The sequence below is a fragment of the Lycorma delicatula genome, chromosome 8 (genome assembly GCF_047948215.1).
Source record: "Lycorma delicatula isolate Av1 chromosome 8, ASM4794821v1, whole genome shotgun sequence".
NCBI classification, from domain to species: domain Eukaryota; kingdom Metazoa; phylum Arthropoda; class Insecta; order Hemiptera; family Fulgoridae; genus Lycorma; species Lycorma delicatula.
Window position 1 is genome coordinate 109,852,646 of NC_134462.1, and position 15,640 is coordinate 109,868,285.

Sequence of the window (15,640 nt, forward strand, 5' to 3'; positions counted from 1 at the left end):
AAATCATAAATCCCCCAGCTACCATGACATTGTGGGTTAATTATTAGTCATACAAACATAGGGTAAATATGCCCCTAAAAATTCATTTCTTGGATTAACACCTGGATTTCTTTCTGACAATTTCAGTGATGAGCATGGGGAATGCTTCTAGTGGTATATATCAGTCATGGAAAACAAGTAACAGCAACACTGGAGTGCAAAAATGCTTGTATGCTAAAGAGGGATGTTCCAAACACCAAACGTAAAGGAAATAGGAAAAAACTAACACATTTTGCATAGTGGTCTGCATGCATTTAATTCTTCATTTCTTTCAAAGTTTAGCTACATATCACAAAAAAACAATGGGTGATGAAGAAAATTTATTTTCATATTTGAATTCGGGGAGAAAACTTCTATTAGTATCATATATTTATTCCTTGTGCCAAAAAAAATTGAATTTTGTTACTCACTATAATTAATAAGTAATTCTCCATTAGTCTAATTTATTTAAAGTTTATTAATTTTCAAAGTCATCTGACCTACTTCATGCATGTGCAATAAGATTACTTTTCATTTTAAGCAAACTACTTGAGATATAGAAGAAAAATATATGTCTTCCTAAAAATCTAGTATTAGGTCTCATAGAAAAGAGAAAAAAAAATCAGCTGATAGAGCCAGCAAGTTCTGTACAAGGAAACCATATTTTGTTAAAAAAATGTTTTGAAGATATCAATAACTGGAAATATTTTCTTTTAAACAAGAATTACGAATTACTATAAAAATTTATTTCTGTACCATAAAAATAATGTTACAAACATAGGAAGGCATAAAAAATAAATTTAAACATTTAAAATAAGATAGATGAAATAAAACTACTTTTTGACTAATCCAACAGAAGAAAAATTATAACCTGTCCTAATTTTTTTTTTTAAATTTAGCTTTGAATTTGTCAATTACAATAAAACTTACCTGAGAATAGTTCAAAACTTGTGATACAGATTCAGACACATATAATATTCTGCCTCTATCACAACCTACAACAAATAGAAATCCTTCAGCTGCCTGAAAACACAAAAAGAAAATCACACATAACATTTAATAAAATAATGCAATGTATATTTGTTACAAATTTACATACAAATTTTTTCAATTTTAAAAAGTACTTTAATCTTGCATGGGAAAAAGATGTAAAGATAATCTAGCATATGAAAAAAAACCATGACTTCCTGGAATTTAAACGCAATATCTTTTCAGTGACAAGCTAAACACTAAAACTTTATTCATTTACTACTTGCATTAACTAAATGAAAATTTATGTATATTAATTCTAATTTTAGGTGATATACTAAATAGTAAATTGTTAAAAATTTTCAAAAAATTACCTCCTTTTCACCAAACACAAGAGCACTTGGTTGAAATAAAAGCCAGTAATAGGTCCCAAGAAGTTACCCATTCTTTTAGTCCAATCTTTTCTTAGAGGGTGAAGGGCATTTTTTGAAATGGTGGGGAGATTAAAAAAGAATTTTATATAACTTTTAACTGTCTTCAAAAGTTCCTGGTGAAGTTTCACTAAAGTGCACTTTCATGAAGATGATAGTCAGTGGTTTAAAGTAGTAGTTCTCAACCTTTTTAGCTCCATGACCCTCAAAAAGTAAAAAAAAATTATATAATGAATATTTCATTATTGGGGGGGTCACCCCCCCCCCCCAACATCAACCCAATGAAACCTAGTTAAACTATTTAACTGCGTTGATAGTGACAGGGATGAACATGCATGTATGAAGTGTATAAACATGAGCGATTTACAGGTTCTAACTTAATGTGTATCTACTCCTTGTAATTTTGTCTGCTTGCATAATATTCGCTGTGAGAGCGTCATGCTCAAACATGCATATGATACGTTTCAACACATTGTGCTCTTAGCAATATAAAAGTGTGTAAGGGATTGCAAAACTTCAGTTTAGTTTCGAATACGAAGCATGAATCTGGTACCTTTATTTAAGTTATTAAAAGCATTGTTTCATTGAAAATAATAATAATTGAGGTTTTGGTTTTTTTGGGTGCGGTCAAACAGTGTAACTATTTATTTTTTTTTCAATTAGATTCTTATGCAAAATGGATAAATTTGTGAAAAATTGAAGTGAGCCATGTACATCCAATGAATCAACTGTTAAAAAACAAGATTGTACATTGACAATTAATTAAATTATGGTTTTACCTCATTCGCTGAAAAGCCACAGTCCATTGTTTGCTTTCAAGTCCTCTCTGATGAAAGCATGAAGCCATACAAAATTCATTTGACACTTGGAAACTAAACATCTGGATCATAAAAGCAAACCCTTGGAATTCTTCGAAAGAAAATTACAAACTTTGAGAAATCAACATTTCTATTTGCATATCAAGCCATACTGATAAAAGTAGAGTTGAAGCATCTTACCTCAAAGCTAGTGGCAGCTCATGTATAGGCACTGTTGAACTGCAGAACCTTTATTTCCACTTGATATTATTGATAATATTTAATATAATGAGTACGTTTTTCTTTAATTCTTTCTTTATATTTGTGCAATATATAATCCTTAAGCTTAATGTCAGTAGCCACCCCCAGTTTATGAAAAACATACAAAAATCTTTGCATGGAACTGTGTGCTTCACAGTTCCAGCAGCATGGTGTTAGGCTGTTGTCCACATATGCACACAGGAAGCTGCACGCAAGGGAGAGAGAGAGAGAGAGAGAGAGAGAGCACTGTTGCTCCCTCAGTGCCAACCCTAGTGTGCTGGTAGAAGGTAGTTTTTTTTACTCTGTGTGTGTATGGAACATTCCTTGTTCGTGGCCTTTTCTAATTTAGTCAGTGGAAGGAATATGAAAGCAGTTTAATTGTTTTTTCAGTAGTAATCAGAAGATGGCGGAAAGCAAGGGCTCTTTGATTGCTAAATCTGTTCAAAAAATATGCTGGATGGGCGAAAGAGAAGGCAGTTAGTAAAAACTAATTATGTATTTGTTTCTGTGTACATAGATGTTTAAATTAAGCAACATTGGACCATCGTGTTTTTAAATTCATTTTATTAAATTATTTAACTTTTTTCCTGTTTAGCCTCTGGGAATCACCGTCAGGTATTACTTCAAAGGATGATATGTATGAGTATAACTGAAGTGTATTATCTAATAATACTAAAAAAATATTATCTGTATTGACATTTTGTTATTTATTCAGTTAAACCGAATAAAGTTTTTGAGCACAAAGTACTTAAGGTGATAAAGTGTTGAATTAGATTATCATCCTGCTTCCAGCTATTTATTCTATTTGATTAATTTTTTGATTTAATTCTTTTATTTTACAGAAAACTTTAACCATGACCTTGAAAAGGTCCAGAAAAAAATTTTCTAGAGCAGCACTCCCACTAATTTTAGCTATGAGCCGCCACTGCTCACGGCATTAAATAGTTAGATGTTCAAACTCCATGCAATCACAGTAAGCATTAGATTGCCTGCTGCATTTGATATGGTCAGTGTTTTAATTGGTGTGGAAGAAACAAAAAAATTTACACTTTCTAATGACACAGTATCCAGGTGAATCGATGACATAGCTAATGTTTGCAATCAGAAAATTAAGCGAGTTCAAGTAAATATTTTATTATTCAATTTGATGAATTAATAGATGTGACAAAAAATTCTCAGTTCTTATATTTTGTGAGATATGAATGCAATAGGGGCAGATCAATCAAAGAAAAAAAATTATCAATAATAAAACAATAAAAAAAATACACAGATCGAATTGGGAACCTCTTCTTTTATTAAAAATTGTAATATAAAAAATTAAAAAACATGACTGCCAAAAAAAAATTGCTCTTTAATACAGAATAATCACTAATATAGGGTAATTAAAGAGTGTTTGGGTGGATATTTTGTATACAGTATAATTTTATTTAAAATATATATATATATACATAATGAAAAAATTATAATTTTATAAAGCATATAATTTTATATTTAAAAAATCTGAATTTTATATATAGCCTATGATACTCCTGGTAACATAAGGATTCAATGCAGGGTCATACATCTAAATCAATTCAACTGTTGAGCTGCTATGGTGGAACAACCATACATACACACACCCTTTTTGGACAGTCATGTACAAGTAAATATGTTTTTTTTACAGATCAATACCTGGTCATGCAACTGGACAATGTCTTTTAGATGTTTTTTATGAATACTAAAAACTATAATATAGATTGGAAAAAATGTATTTCAGTATATACTAATGGTACAAAGGTGATAACAGGAAAGACAGTGAATTTCTGAAAAAATTAAAAGATCCGTCTTATATCAAGGGCGGAATGGATGCACTGCTTCCTTCACAGACATGCTCTTGCCACAAAAACTATGCCAGAAAATTTCAAATAAATTCTTTGTAAAGTTGTAAAAATGTTTGATTTTTATTAAAAGTCGACCATTACAGAATAGGCTGTTTGCTAAACTACGCGATGATATGGGTGAAAAGAAAAAAATCTCTGTGTTAATCTGGTTATTGGAATTGCGAGATGAATTAATAATATTTTTTTGCAGGATAAACAAACGCCATTCTCAATGTTTTTTACGGAATAATGAGCATATTTTGCAGTTGGCTACTTAGCTGATGTATTTTCCCTTTTAAATGACTTGAATGTGAATTTACAAGGACATGATAAAAACATTTTATTAATAACAAAGTGCTTTCAATAAGAAGTTTGATATCTGGATAAATCGCTTTCAAAACAAAAATTTGATATGTTTCCACTCACTTCTGATTATATTGAGAAAAATTTGGATGAAGAAGACACTATTACTCACTACAGTTTGGATAGCATGAAGTTGCATTTACGTGAGCTAAAAATTCAGTTGGTGGAATATTTCCTGGAAGATAAAAATGATTTCTCGAAAAGATGGATACTGAATCCATTTAGTGAAAATGTTGTTGCAGCTGCTAAGTTACCAACCGAGATTCACAACCGGCTCATTGAAATGCCTGCCGATAAAATGTTACAACTGCAATTCACAACTGAAAATTTTGATACGTCTTGGTTTGCTTGTCGAAGTGAATATAGAAATTTAGTCATAGAACCATTGAAAATATTAATTCCTTTCACCACATCTTATCTCTGTGAAAAGGACTTTTTATGTATGATTGCGCTAAAAACTAAATATAGGAACTGTCACATGCACGTGCACACACAAATTTGAAGCTATAATTAAATTTTTTTTTTTTCAATAACCGTGAACTTAACAAGTGAACTGCCTCAGATTAAAGGTGTTTTCAAGTAAATATACGTCCTTGTAACTTTTTTTTTTTAGAATATATGACTTTAATGAAAAGGCATGATTACTTTATTTATTTTGAAGCTTTGTTACAAACTTAGCTTATAATATGATGTAACTTGAAATTAACAATTAACTAATTACAACAGTTCATATTGCCTCATCAATAAAAACATGAGTACAGCAATTCTGTAACAGGTTTTGGACAAAATGAAGTTAAAAGCAATGTAAAAGCATTTTACATTTTGCATTTTCTGAAAAAGCAAATTCTTTTATGTTTCTGTATATTTTATAGTATAAAATAAGGAGTGCAAATAATTAAAGTTATGTTGATTTCCTCTTCTGCTAAGCAAATATTCCACCTGTTTGTCCGGTTGGTGGCACTAACTTCTTTCTTCCATTTAATACAATCAAAAACATCATTATTTATCAGTTTTACAGTGTTCATGACCATCCTTAAATTTTTACTATCTTTGGTTGTCCTCTATGTCACAATCCAACAATCTCCACGTTAATACAAATGTGTTTATACTATTTAATCTTTTCTTCACTCATTCTATTATTGATCAAAATTTCCAATAAAAGCTCTATTTTTTATAATTTGTTGCATTGTTCTATCTAGTAAGATTAGCAGACCATACAAGTATTGCAGTTTTTATTTCATTAAAATTCATCACCAGCCAATATTCAGGTCTATTGAAAATCATTGAAAGACTAAATAAATCTTTGATCTCAGGTACAGTTATCTTTTATCACATAGAATGGATTTTACCTCTGTCAGTTACAGCTAAGGTGTCTGTCCTTCTAATTTTAAAACAGCAATTAAGGATAGTTAAAATTATAAATCTTAAGATTATTGGTTTGTTTTATTTATGTTCCACTGATACGTATTATTTATTCATTATTTTTGATTGTGTTTCTTTCTATAGTAAAATAAGAAAATTGGTCCCCTGGTGAAGACTAGTAAATCAGAAAATAAGAAACCTAATACTCATTGAGAAGGGATCTAGAATGAAGAAATTATATAAAAACTTTATCTATATATTTTTTTAATGTTAGAATTACAGAATAATGATCCATGAAATCACCAAGAATAAATAATAGTAGACCTACTAAATATCGCTAATGGAAGAAGATACAAAATCTTAAGTGTAAAGTATAAAAACTCTAAATACAAATTACAAAACTAGTGAAAATAAATAACATAATAAACAAAGCGAAAAGAATGATAAACAGTAACAAACCATATTGTTGGTTGGATGTCTACTAAGCTTATGTCTTAAGAATTTATACCTGTAAATAATTATATTTTCATTTGTAATCTGTTAATTTTGTGGAATAAAGATTATTATTATTTTTATTATTTAAGTGATTAAAAAAAATAAACAGTACAAATTAAGACGGTATAAATAATTTTTTTACAATTTTATGAGAATATCAGGAGTCAAGATAAAATTAATACAAATACAAAATATATAAAATACATAATACAAATTAATTAATGTTTAATTAATAAATTAAAAATTATTAAAAAGCTAATTTTATGTTATAAAAAAAATTATCATAAAATGATAATAAATGCTTGTATAATAATTACGCTCATATAATGCACAATGATGATAATTATGCACGTATTTTTAGAATCTATCTATAAGTTAGTAACAGGGTATAAAAGAACGGAAAATTAAAAAAAAAACATAAATAAATCCCGAGTATTAATGAACAACATTTGTGGGAAAATGAAAGTAGATGTATGATTCAAATCGACCTTGATTACAATAAAAAAACTTGTTAATCTGTGCAATTTTAATTGCACAGATTAATTATTATTATTTAAAATAATAATAAAAAAATAAATATACTTATACATGAATAATAATACCACCATTAATGTAATTTTATTTTTATAAATGTGGTTTTATTCTTAATAAGGAAGAAATTAAAATACAGTGATCGGCAGTTATCATACGCCAAGAATTTTATTAAAAAAAAAAAGTTACATATGTAACTATTAAGTGAAAAACATAATAGTTTTGCACGTGTGTATACACGCATGAAAATAACATACAAATATGTGTTCAACAGTGTGAATATAATTTTTACGCTACCTTTATTATATTATTATTATAGGTGTAAAATTGACTGTTGGCTTGTTTGTTCCGCATGCGTTCCTGTACCATTCATCTGATTGCGATGGCGAGTTGTACGCACGCCCGCGATGGTTTCTGAATAAGTTTGGAACCGCTGGGGTTCAGATATTTAGAAAAATTTAATCTCATAATAACTATCTGAGGAAGTCGATATTGCCCGATACAGATAACGACAGTCAATATCTGTCAATGTAACTACTACATTAAATTTTGTAAAATAAGTTTTAGGTTATTTATTTATACGTTTTTTAATGATTTTAATCCTTTATTAGTTATATTTTTTATGTTTTTTTTTAATAATGAGTTTAATGAATACAGAGGGGCCCAGGGTGCTCAGCCCCTGGTTAGAGCAAGGGCAAGTGAAACGAGCCTTGACTGGCTAAACATCCTTGATCGGGACGGAAAATGCAAGTAAACAAATAGTGCGGCGAAGTCGCGACGGGTCTGCTAGTGTTTCATTAAAAAACTGAAGTAAACAGTCTCACTGTCTTCAAAAATATTATTTATGCATTTTTTATTTTTATTTTTTAACTCAAAGCTGAAAAACAATTCTCTAGCAATTTTATTTTTAACAACCATTTTAGTTAGAAGTGGATAATATATTCATGTGATTTCTGATTTCTTTCACTATTTAATTGTTTTACAAAGTTATAATCGCTGATTGGAAATGACTTACTCTAAAAGGATCAGAAGATCAGATGATAAAATTAACATTGAAAATAATATTTCAACTAACTGTAGAAGTAACTTGTAAAATCATTGAAATATTTGGAAAGTTTGATTATTTGGAACTGAAGCTATATAGAGGAGTCTAAGACAAACAGAGTTTTTGTAAAGATGAATGATTATTATCAGTAATAAGGATCTCAATTGAAATCAGGAATAACTCTCTCAAATGTTTTGTGTAGAATTTGTTATATGTATGAATGACAGGTGATCAAAAAGAGTAAAGGAAATAAATGGATAGCATTTTTTACAAGTGGTTAAAGAAAGAAAAGGAGAAAGACAAATGAGAAATGAGAGAGGATTAAGAGAAAGAAGAAGATATTAAGAATAATAGGAGAGAAGCATATTGTTAAAGATTAAAAGAAAGAGAAAAATATCATGCTTTGGGCAAATCCTATGTCTTCAGCAAATATTACTTCATAGGAAAAAATGGAAGAAAGGAGAGAACGAGTAAAATGATTGAATTTTTTTGTTGCTTGTTCTGAAAGACCTTGTAAGGTAATGCAATCAAATATCAGTAAAAAAAAGAAATATATATATATATATATATATATATACAATTAACCAGGCAGTACGCTTTCGCACGTAATGCAAACTGATAATTTTTTGCCTGTTTTTAACAGTTTAACAGTACACAGAGCCAAATTTTGTAAATTTACACTGGTCTGTGCACATTGGTGTTGAGGAAGGCCACAAACACGATGATTATCCACAGAAGTCAGAGGCTCCGACCTGCATGAACTGCCAAAGGTTGCACAAGAATCATAAGCACTCAATTGCTAGTAGAAAATGCAGCTGTTTCTTGTGGGCAGATGAGCTATACTTTAAATCTCTTGATGGTTAAGTTAATTTTTTGCCTGTTTTTATTTCCTCCAAAATGTAATAAAAATTATTAATAATATTAGTAAATAAATAAAAATTATCAGTTTGCATTATAGTGCACATACATACTGCCTGTCGGGTTAATTGTCTGCAATAACTTGATTGTTTGTGAACGGATTTTTACAAATTAAGGGTCATTTTGTTCAAATAAAATGCTTAATAAATTTAGTAATAAGATTAACCAAAAAATAAGAAATAAATAATTGTAAAGAGATTCTTTTTAGTGAGTACACGTAAGATGTGTATGTATGGATGTACATCAGTTTCATTAGTATTACAATTTAATTTATACACATACCTGCAGTATAAGATGTTTTAATTCTTGGTCAGAAAGAAAAGCTGGTTTATAATGACCTTCAGTATATGATTGTACAGCTCCACGTATTGTTTTTAAATGTTGTACAGCCATCCTCAAAACAGTTAACTTATCTAATTTACGTGACATCGCGTGACACATAGGAACCATCGCTGATAACTCTGTTATATATGTGTTCATCTTATCACGGCGACGTTTTTCAATTTCACTGTGATTTTGCCTGCAACAATACAAAATCAAATATTTATAATAATAATGTCAATAAGAAATATGTATTAGATATGGATGTGCACAATAGGTTTTATGTAATTAATACTAGTTACAATTTTAAAGAATTTGGTATGAATGAATTATTTCAGTAGTTGGTAGAGCATTAGTTAGCACAGACTGATATCTAGGGTTCAAGCTCTGATATGATAACCTTTATTTCCATTTGTTTTAATGTAATTCTAGTCCATATTTGCAATATATCAGAACTATATCTGTACTAAACCTTCCAGAGAGGGTCAAACAGAAATGATTATTATCAAATGCTACGTAATTCCATTGGTAAGTGAGAGTTTTCATGTTGAAAACTTGAGGTTGTCCTTGGATGAATGTTAAATTTTTAAGGCAAAAGAAATTGTATCGTAACATAAGTTTAAGCTGATGAACAAAAAATTGTGATACGTATTGTGCTACTTCTATCCTACGTAAAAATTGCCTGATGTCTTGAAAGATTGTGAGTAAAATGGGAATCTGCTGAAAGTAGAAGGTCTAGAAGATATTTTCTGGTTGGAATTATTTCTATGTTATGACTTCTCCATAGGTAGTTCATCCTTTGTCACCAACCAAGTTTTTTCTTTGCTTTAATTCCTTCTTTTTCCTTTAATGGTTGAAGGTGCAAACAGGCAAACACATTTTTGATCCGTACTGAAAATATAGGGCACATCAAAATCATTGATGTGGTTATTTGTTGTTACCATAGTATTTTACACTAGTGAAACTTATAACAGGAAGATCAGAAGGGTAAGGAACAAAGTAAGCATGGTTTTATAAAATATTAACTTCTTAATACTTATGCTGTAGAATTAAACAAAACAACTGATTTTTTTTTACTGAGATATCTTTCTAGGTAGGTTGCATTTAATGGTATAATTTTATAATGATGCTAACATTATACAATCTGTGATTGCGTGTTAGTTTCTGAACTTCATGTATTTGATCCAGCAGTGGCGAAGAGGTGCAGTGAGTGACAGGAGAATATAGAAGGCTGCCCATGGCTTGCTGCAGGTAGGAGTCACATTTGTGGGCTTGCCAAAGAGTCTAAGTAGAAGGAAGAGAGTGAGCATTTATATTCGCAGATTGTCAGGTCATCTCCAGCCATGATAGATACTCAAGAGGTAAGCAGGAAGTCTGGCCTGAAGAGGGGGCTGGATCTTTTTCCTTCGACCTCCTTAATCTCTGATATTGAAGGCTTGGTGGCAGATGTAGGGGTATCCTCCCAGGTGGAAGTTAACCCTTTAGTTGATGAATTCTTGTGGGCTAGGAGCGGACCTGGTAGTTCTGCCCTGCTTGGCCATGAAGTTCATGCCAAATTGGATAACTTGTTCGGTTTTCTGGCAAACCCTAGGAGTGTCAGTGCGGCTACGAAGGATAGATTTTTTACCCCGCCTGAAGTTGTTTTAGGAAGCATTCTCTGCACTTGTAGAAGGATTTAAGAATCTTGTCTCCAAGCCCAAAGAGGTCACAGTGATCCAAAAGTCTGCCCTGACCTCAGTACAACCTAAACAGTATGCTGAAGTAGTCAGTAGAAGACATGAAGTCAGTCAAGTTTCTAAAAAGCCTGAGGTTATTTTTGTTAATAAGGCAGAGGGCTTGACTGTATTCAGTAGTCAATTGAAAAAGAACCTTCAGGTTGCCCTTCACAATAGTCAAAAGGAGCTTAAAATTAGAAACATTAGAGAGACCAGCAAAGGATTAGTTGTAGTTGCAGATGACAAGGAGACAGTCCAGGTGATCATGAAGTCTACAGCCATCAAACAATTGAATGTAAAAGTTGACCCCAAAAAGAATACATAGGCCCTCCATTATTGTTTATGATATTGACCACAGCCTTTCTGAAGGGGATGTTCTGTCCCTAATAAGGGAACAAAACACCAATTTGAACGAAGCCACTTTTAGACGGGAATGTGGGCTGGTCTTTAAAACTGATAGGCGTGATCCCCAAAGATATCATGGAGATTTTGAGGTAAATGCGGACTCTTTCAGCGGTTTACATCTGTGGGTAGATTATTTGTTGAGTTGGATCCTGTCGATTCAAAGAATACCTTGATGTTCAAAGATGTTTTAAGTCTTGCAGGTATGGCCACAGAGCCAAATTTTATGAATTTACACTGGTCTGTGTGCATGTGGTGAGGAAGGCCACAAACGCGATGATTATCCACAGAAGTCGGAGGCTCCGACCTGCGTGAACTGCCAAAGGTTGCCCAAGAATCATAAGCACTCAGTTGCTAGTAGAAAATGCAGCTGTTTCTTGTGGGCAGTTGAGCTATACTTTAAATCTCTTGATAGTTAAGTTTGGTCAACTGAATGCCCAGGGTGCTTATGTAGTCCAAGTTAAGTTAGGTGAAATTGTTCAGCAATGGAGCCTCAATTTTATTTTCCTGCAGCACCCGTATGTGAGTAAGGGCGATCTGTCAGGTTTTTATGGCTGGAAAAAGTTTTATGCAGAACACAATAGCATGTCTGCTCTCCTGTGTAGGAAGTCGTTTGATAATGTCTTTGTGTGACAGGTTTCTGATACACATCACGCAGTGGTCGGGCTTGTCATTCATGGTTAGGACTTGATTTTTGTCAGCTCATATGTTCAGTATAGGGATCTCATTGAGAAACATCTAGCAAGATGGGATAGGATCCTTAGATTGATAGGCAATTGTCCAATCCTTATAGGCGCTGATGTTAAACGGCTCTTTGCAAATTATCACAGGGAAAGGGCCAGGTACTAACATTGTATTAGGTCCTCTAAGCGTAATTCCTGGTGCAAATTTGTTCAGGAGCAAGAACCCTTCCAAAAAGAAAAAAAAAAATTTTGCTAAAATTTGTTCAGAAATAAGGAGCCTTAGGGTGTTGTGTACAGAGTCCTTGGACATAAGCGTAGGAAGTCCTTTTATCAGCCCTTTCAACTCAGGATGGTGTTGTGATAGACAAAGATCGTGTCCTCCACATTTTGTTAAATGATCTGCTTCCTGATGACACTGAGGCTGGTGAGACTTTGTATCACCGATGTCTCTGGCGAGAAATTGCTGAGTTACATACTAAGGTGCAGTGAGATTACCAAGGCGGAGGTTCGTCAGGTTGTCTGCCGTATGGCATGACATAAAGCCTCCGGATATGACTGTATCATGGTGGAACTCCTTGTTCGATCGTTGTCCGTGATTCTCGGTACCCTGACTAGGGTTTTTAATAGGATCCTTTTTGCTGGATATTTCCCAGTATGTTGGTAGCATGGAGAACTGACGGCTTTTTACAAGTGGTGAGAAGGACTCTGCTGTTAGTTCTTCTTATCGGCACTTGATGCTCTTGCCTGTAATTGGAAAGGTTTTTGAGAAAGTTTTATATCTCCCGTATTATTAGTAGGTTAACTACCGAGCACTTATTGATGGACAGCTAATATGGCTTTCAGCCCGGCAAGAGCACGGAGGACGCCATATTGAAGATGATAAATATTGCTTCCTCCAGTCAATGTAGATCTGTGTTAGGTGTTTTTCAGTATATATCCGGGGCTCTTAATAGCTTATGGTGGCCCTTTGCCTTGTTTCAAATGCAGAAACGTGGTTGTACGTGGAATGAAATAAAGATTCTCTTAAGTTATTTCAGCCATTGAACCGTCGTCGCCCTCTGTGATGGCAGCTCATTAGTAGGGAAGACCCTATCCAAAGGGTGGTTTTGGCAACGAACCTCGGTTAATTCAAAAGCAGTGATTGCTGAAGTCGAGTGGCGGAGCCGCTGTCGGCGGAGGAATGACTGCGCTACCGAGGGCATGGTTGTCCATGCAGCCGTGAGGTGTGGCACTGTCTTGCCAAGGGCGGTCTTCAGGAATGATGTTTATAATGGAATGTAGGTCTGAATTTTGTTGTATCTTATAAAACATTTTGAAAGGTATTAGTTAAGCATTGTATTGACTCGTTACTTAGTCAGTGGTTGAGGCATTTACAGTCACAAGCATTGCTATTAAAATTGGACTAGGCGCGGGGTTCGCGCTTCCGCGTTTCGGTTAGCTAGTTCAGAGGACTGTAGGAAAAGAAGAGTGAAGATATCTGAAAGAAACCTAAAGCAAAGATGTTGGCTGAGATAATACTTTTTACTGATGTAAATGTCTGCTGAGGCATTTCCATTGGTGGCATCCCAATTGAGGCCTGGCTGATGACTTGAGATGTAATCAGTTAGAGGATCTAAAGACGACCTCTGATAAAGCCCATCAGGGCTCAGAACAGAGGGGGTGGTGTGGCGACCGGAATCACCACGAGGTGGGTGTCTTCCCCTACAGAGTTGGGATGCTATCATTATCTTTCAACAAGGATAAGGGAATATCATATAAGCTGTTACATGTCCAATAGTATTTTTTTATCAATATTTATATGACCATCTTATACTTCTTCTTTCTTATTTGTAGCGTATACCTCTTGAGAATCTCTCTTTCTTCCAGCAAATTTCAAGAACTGTTTTATACTGTACATCACATTCCACTTTACAAAAGTGTTTAAAGTTAAATCTCTGATTAGATTAATTTAATTAGCAAAATTAGATCTTGGTTAAACAATTTCTGATAAAAGTTGGATTTACTATCATTTAATCTACTATGACTACTCTATTTCTACATATTTTGAAAATTGTTTATTTTATTTCAATATTATAATATACCGACTTATAAGAAGTTGTGACTTATAAGGTGCTGTGATGTTGAATTGTGAATATGCTTACAACAAGCTTAATTGCAACATAACGAATAAGGTTTCACATTGAAAAACGTTTTTCTACCATGCCCTGGTGGAATCTCTACTGAATATAAGGTACGTCAAAAGTAATGTTAAATCTTATCCTAAATCTATCTACCTTGGTAATTAGTGGGGAGGGAAAAAGATTCTTCAGTGCAATATGTCAATTATAAACTACTTAAAATTTTTACAAATTTTCCTCTTATCACAGATACCAATATCATACGATATTTCTTCATAAATTTATGCCCAATGTAATGTAGCTTACATTCAAATAATGTTGTATGGATTTCTACAAATATACTGTTCTTTCTTATATCATATACTGTTCTTTCTTATATCAGTTGTAAATATCCATTTTATTTTCATCTTTATACTTATAATTGATTATTGCTTCATAAATATATAATGATGAATATATAATTGATCTCTTACAGATTGCTAACAGGTTTCATATTTCCTTATTCCTAACATATATTTAATGGCTTTCTTCTGTAACAGAAACTTCTTAAATTTTATTCAGATATCTTGTTCAAAACAGTGTTGTGTACTGTATTAATTGTAGTACTGAATCAATCTACTAACATCAACCAAGATACTATTAGTCTTAGAGCAAAGGTATTTGAGCATATTATTAGGTCTTTTAAAAAAAAAAATGTAATCTATATTGTCAAAAGAATTTATTTTTAATTAAATATAAGAACTTCATTAGTGTTCTAAAATAAAACTGTTCAACAGTTTTATTTTCTATCATGATATTTTTGTCATTATTTATTTAATCATTTTCTATTTGTTTTTTCATTTTTTTCTATACAATCAGACATTGAATAGTTAAATGTTTATGTATGAAATTATTTGTCTCTCTAGTGCATTTACATTAGTCTGTATGTGTTATTTTCTGCAAAATTATTGTTTTAAAATATTAAAGTAATTTAAAGCTATTTTACATCCCCCATATAATAAAAGTAAGGTAACATTATTATTTTTTTTAAATTCTGAGATAAATAAAAAACCAAACATATTATATACAACTAATGAGTGCCTTTTATCATAAAAGTTAATAATATTAGATTTATGTAATAAGGTGCAGTATCTGAATTTGGCTTTTACTACATTGGGTACAAGTGAATGGTTGATTGATAGAGAAAGGAGTATGAGATATTTACACCATTACCTGCCAAGTTTTTTTTATTGTTTTGTCTTGCTTTATCGATATTTCAATTATGTGCTTTAGAAGGGAAAATTTTTTTTTTTCATATTTATCATATATTTGAACAGTGAACAGTAAATGAAAATTCTGGCCAATTTTTTTTTT

The 15,640-nt window shown here is 32.0% G+C and overlaps 1 protein-coding gene across 4 annotated transcripts in view; it reads right to left on the reverse strand.

The window, feature by feature from the left end:
* Positions 1–15,640, reverse strand: part of cyc (basic helix-loop-helix ARNT-like protein cyc) — a 312,750-nt gene that overhangs the window by 24,689 nt on the left and 272,421 nt on the right. For all 4 annotated transcript variants that reach the window (XM_075372438.1, XM_075372437.1, XM_075372436.1 and 1 more), the window contains exons 5-6: positions 9,332–9,569; positions 949–1,041 (exon numbers count right to left, since the gene is read on the reverse strand). In XM_075372438.1, coding sequence (XP_075228553.1) covers positions 949–1,041; positions 9,332–9,569 — 331 coding nt within the window. The remainder of the gene's footprint in view (positions 1–948; positions 1,042–9,331; positions 9,570–15,640) is intronic.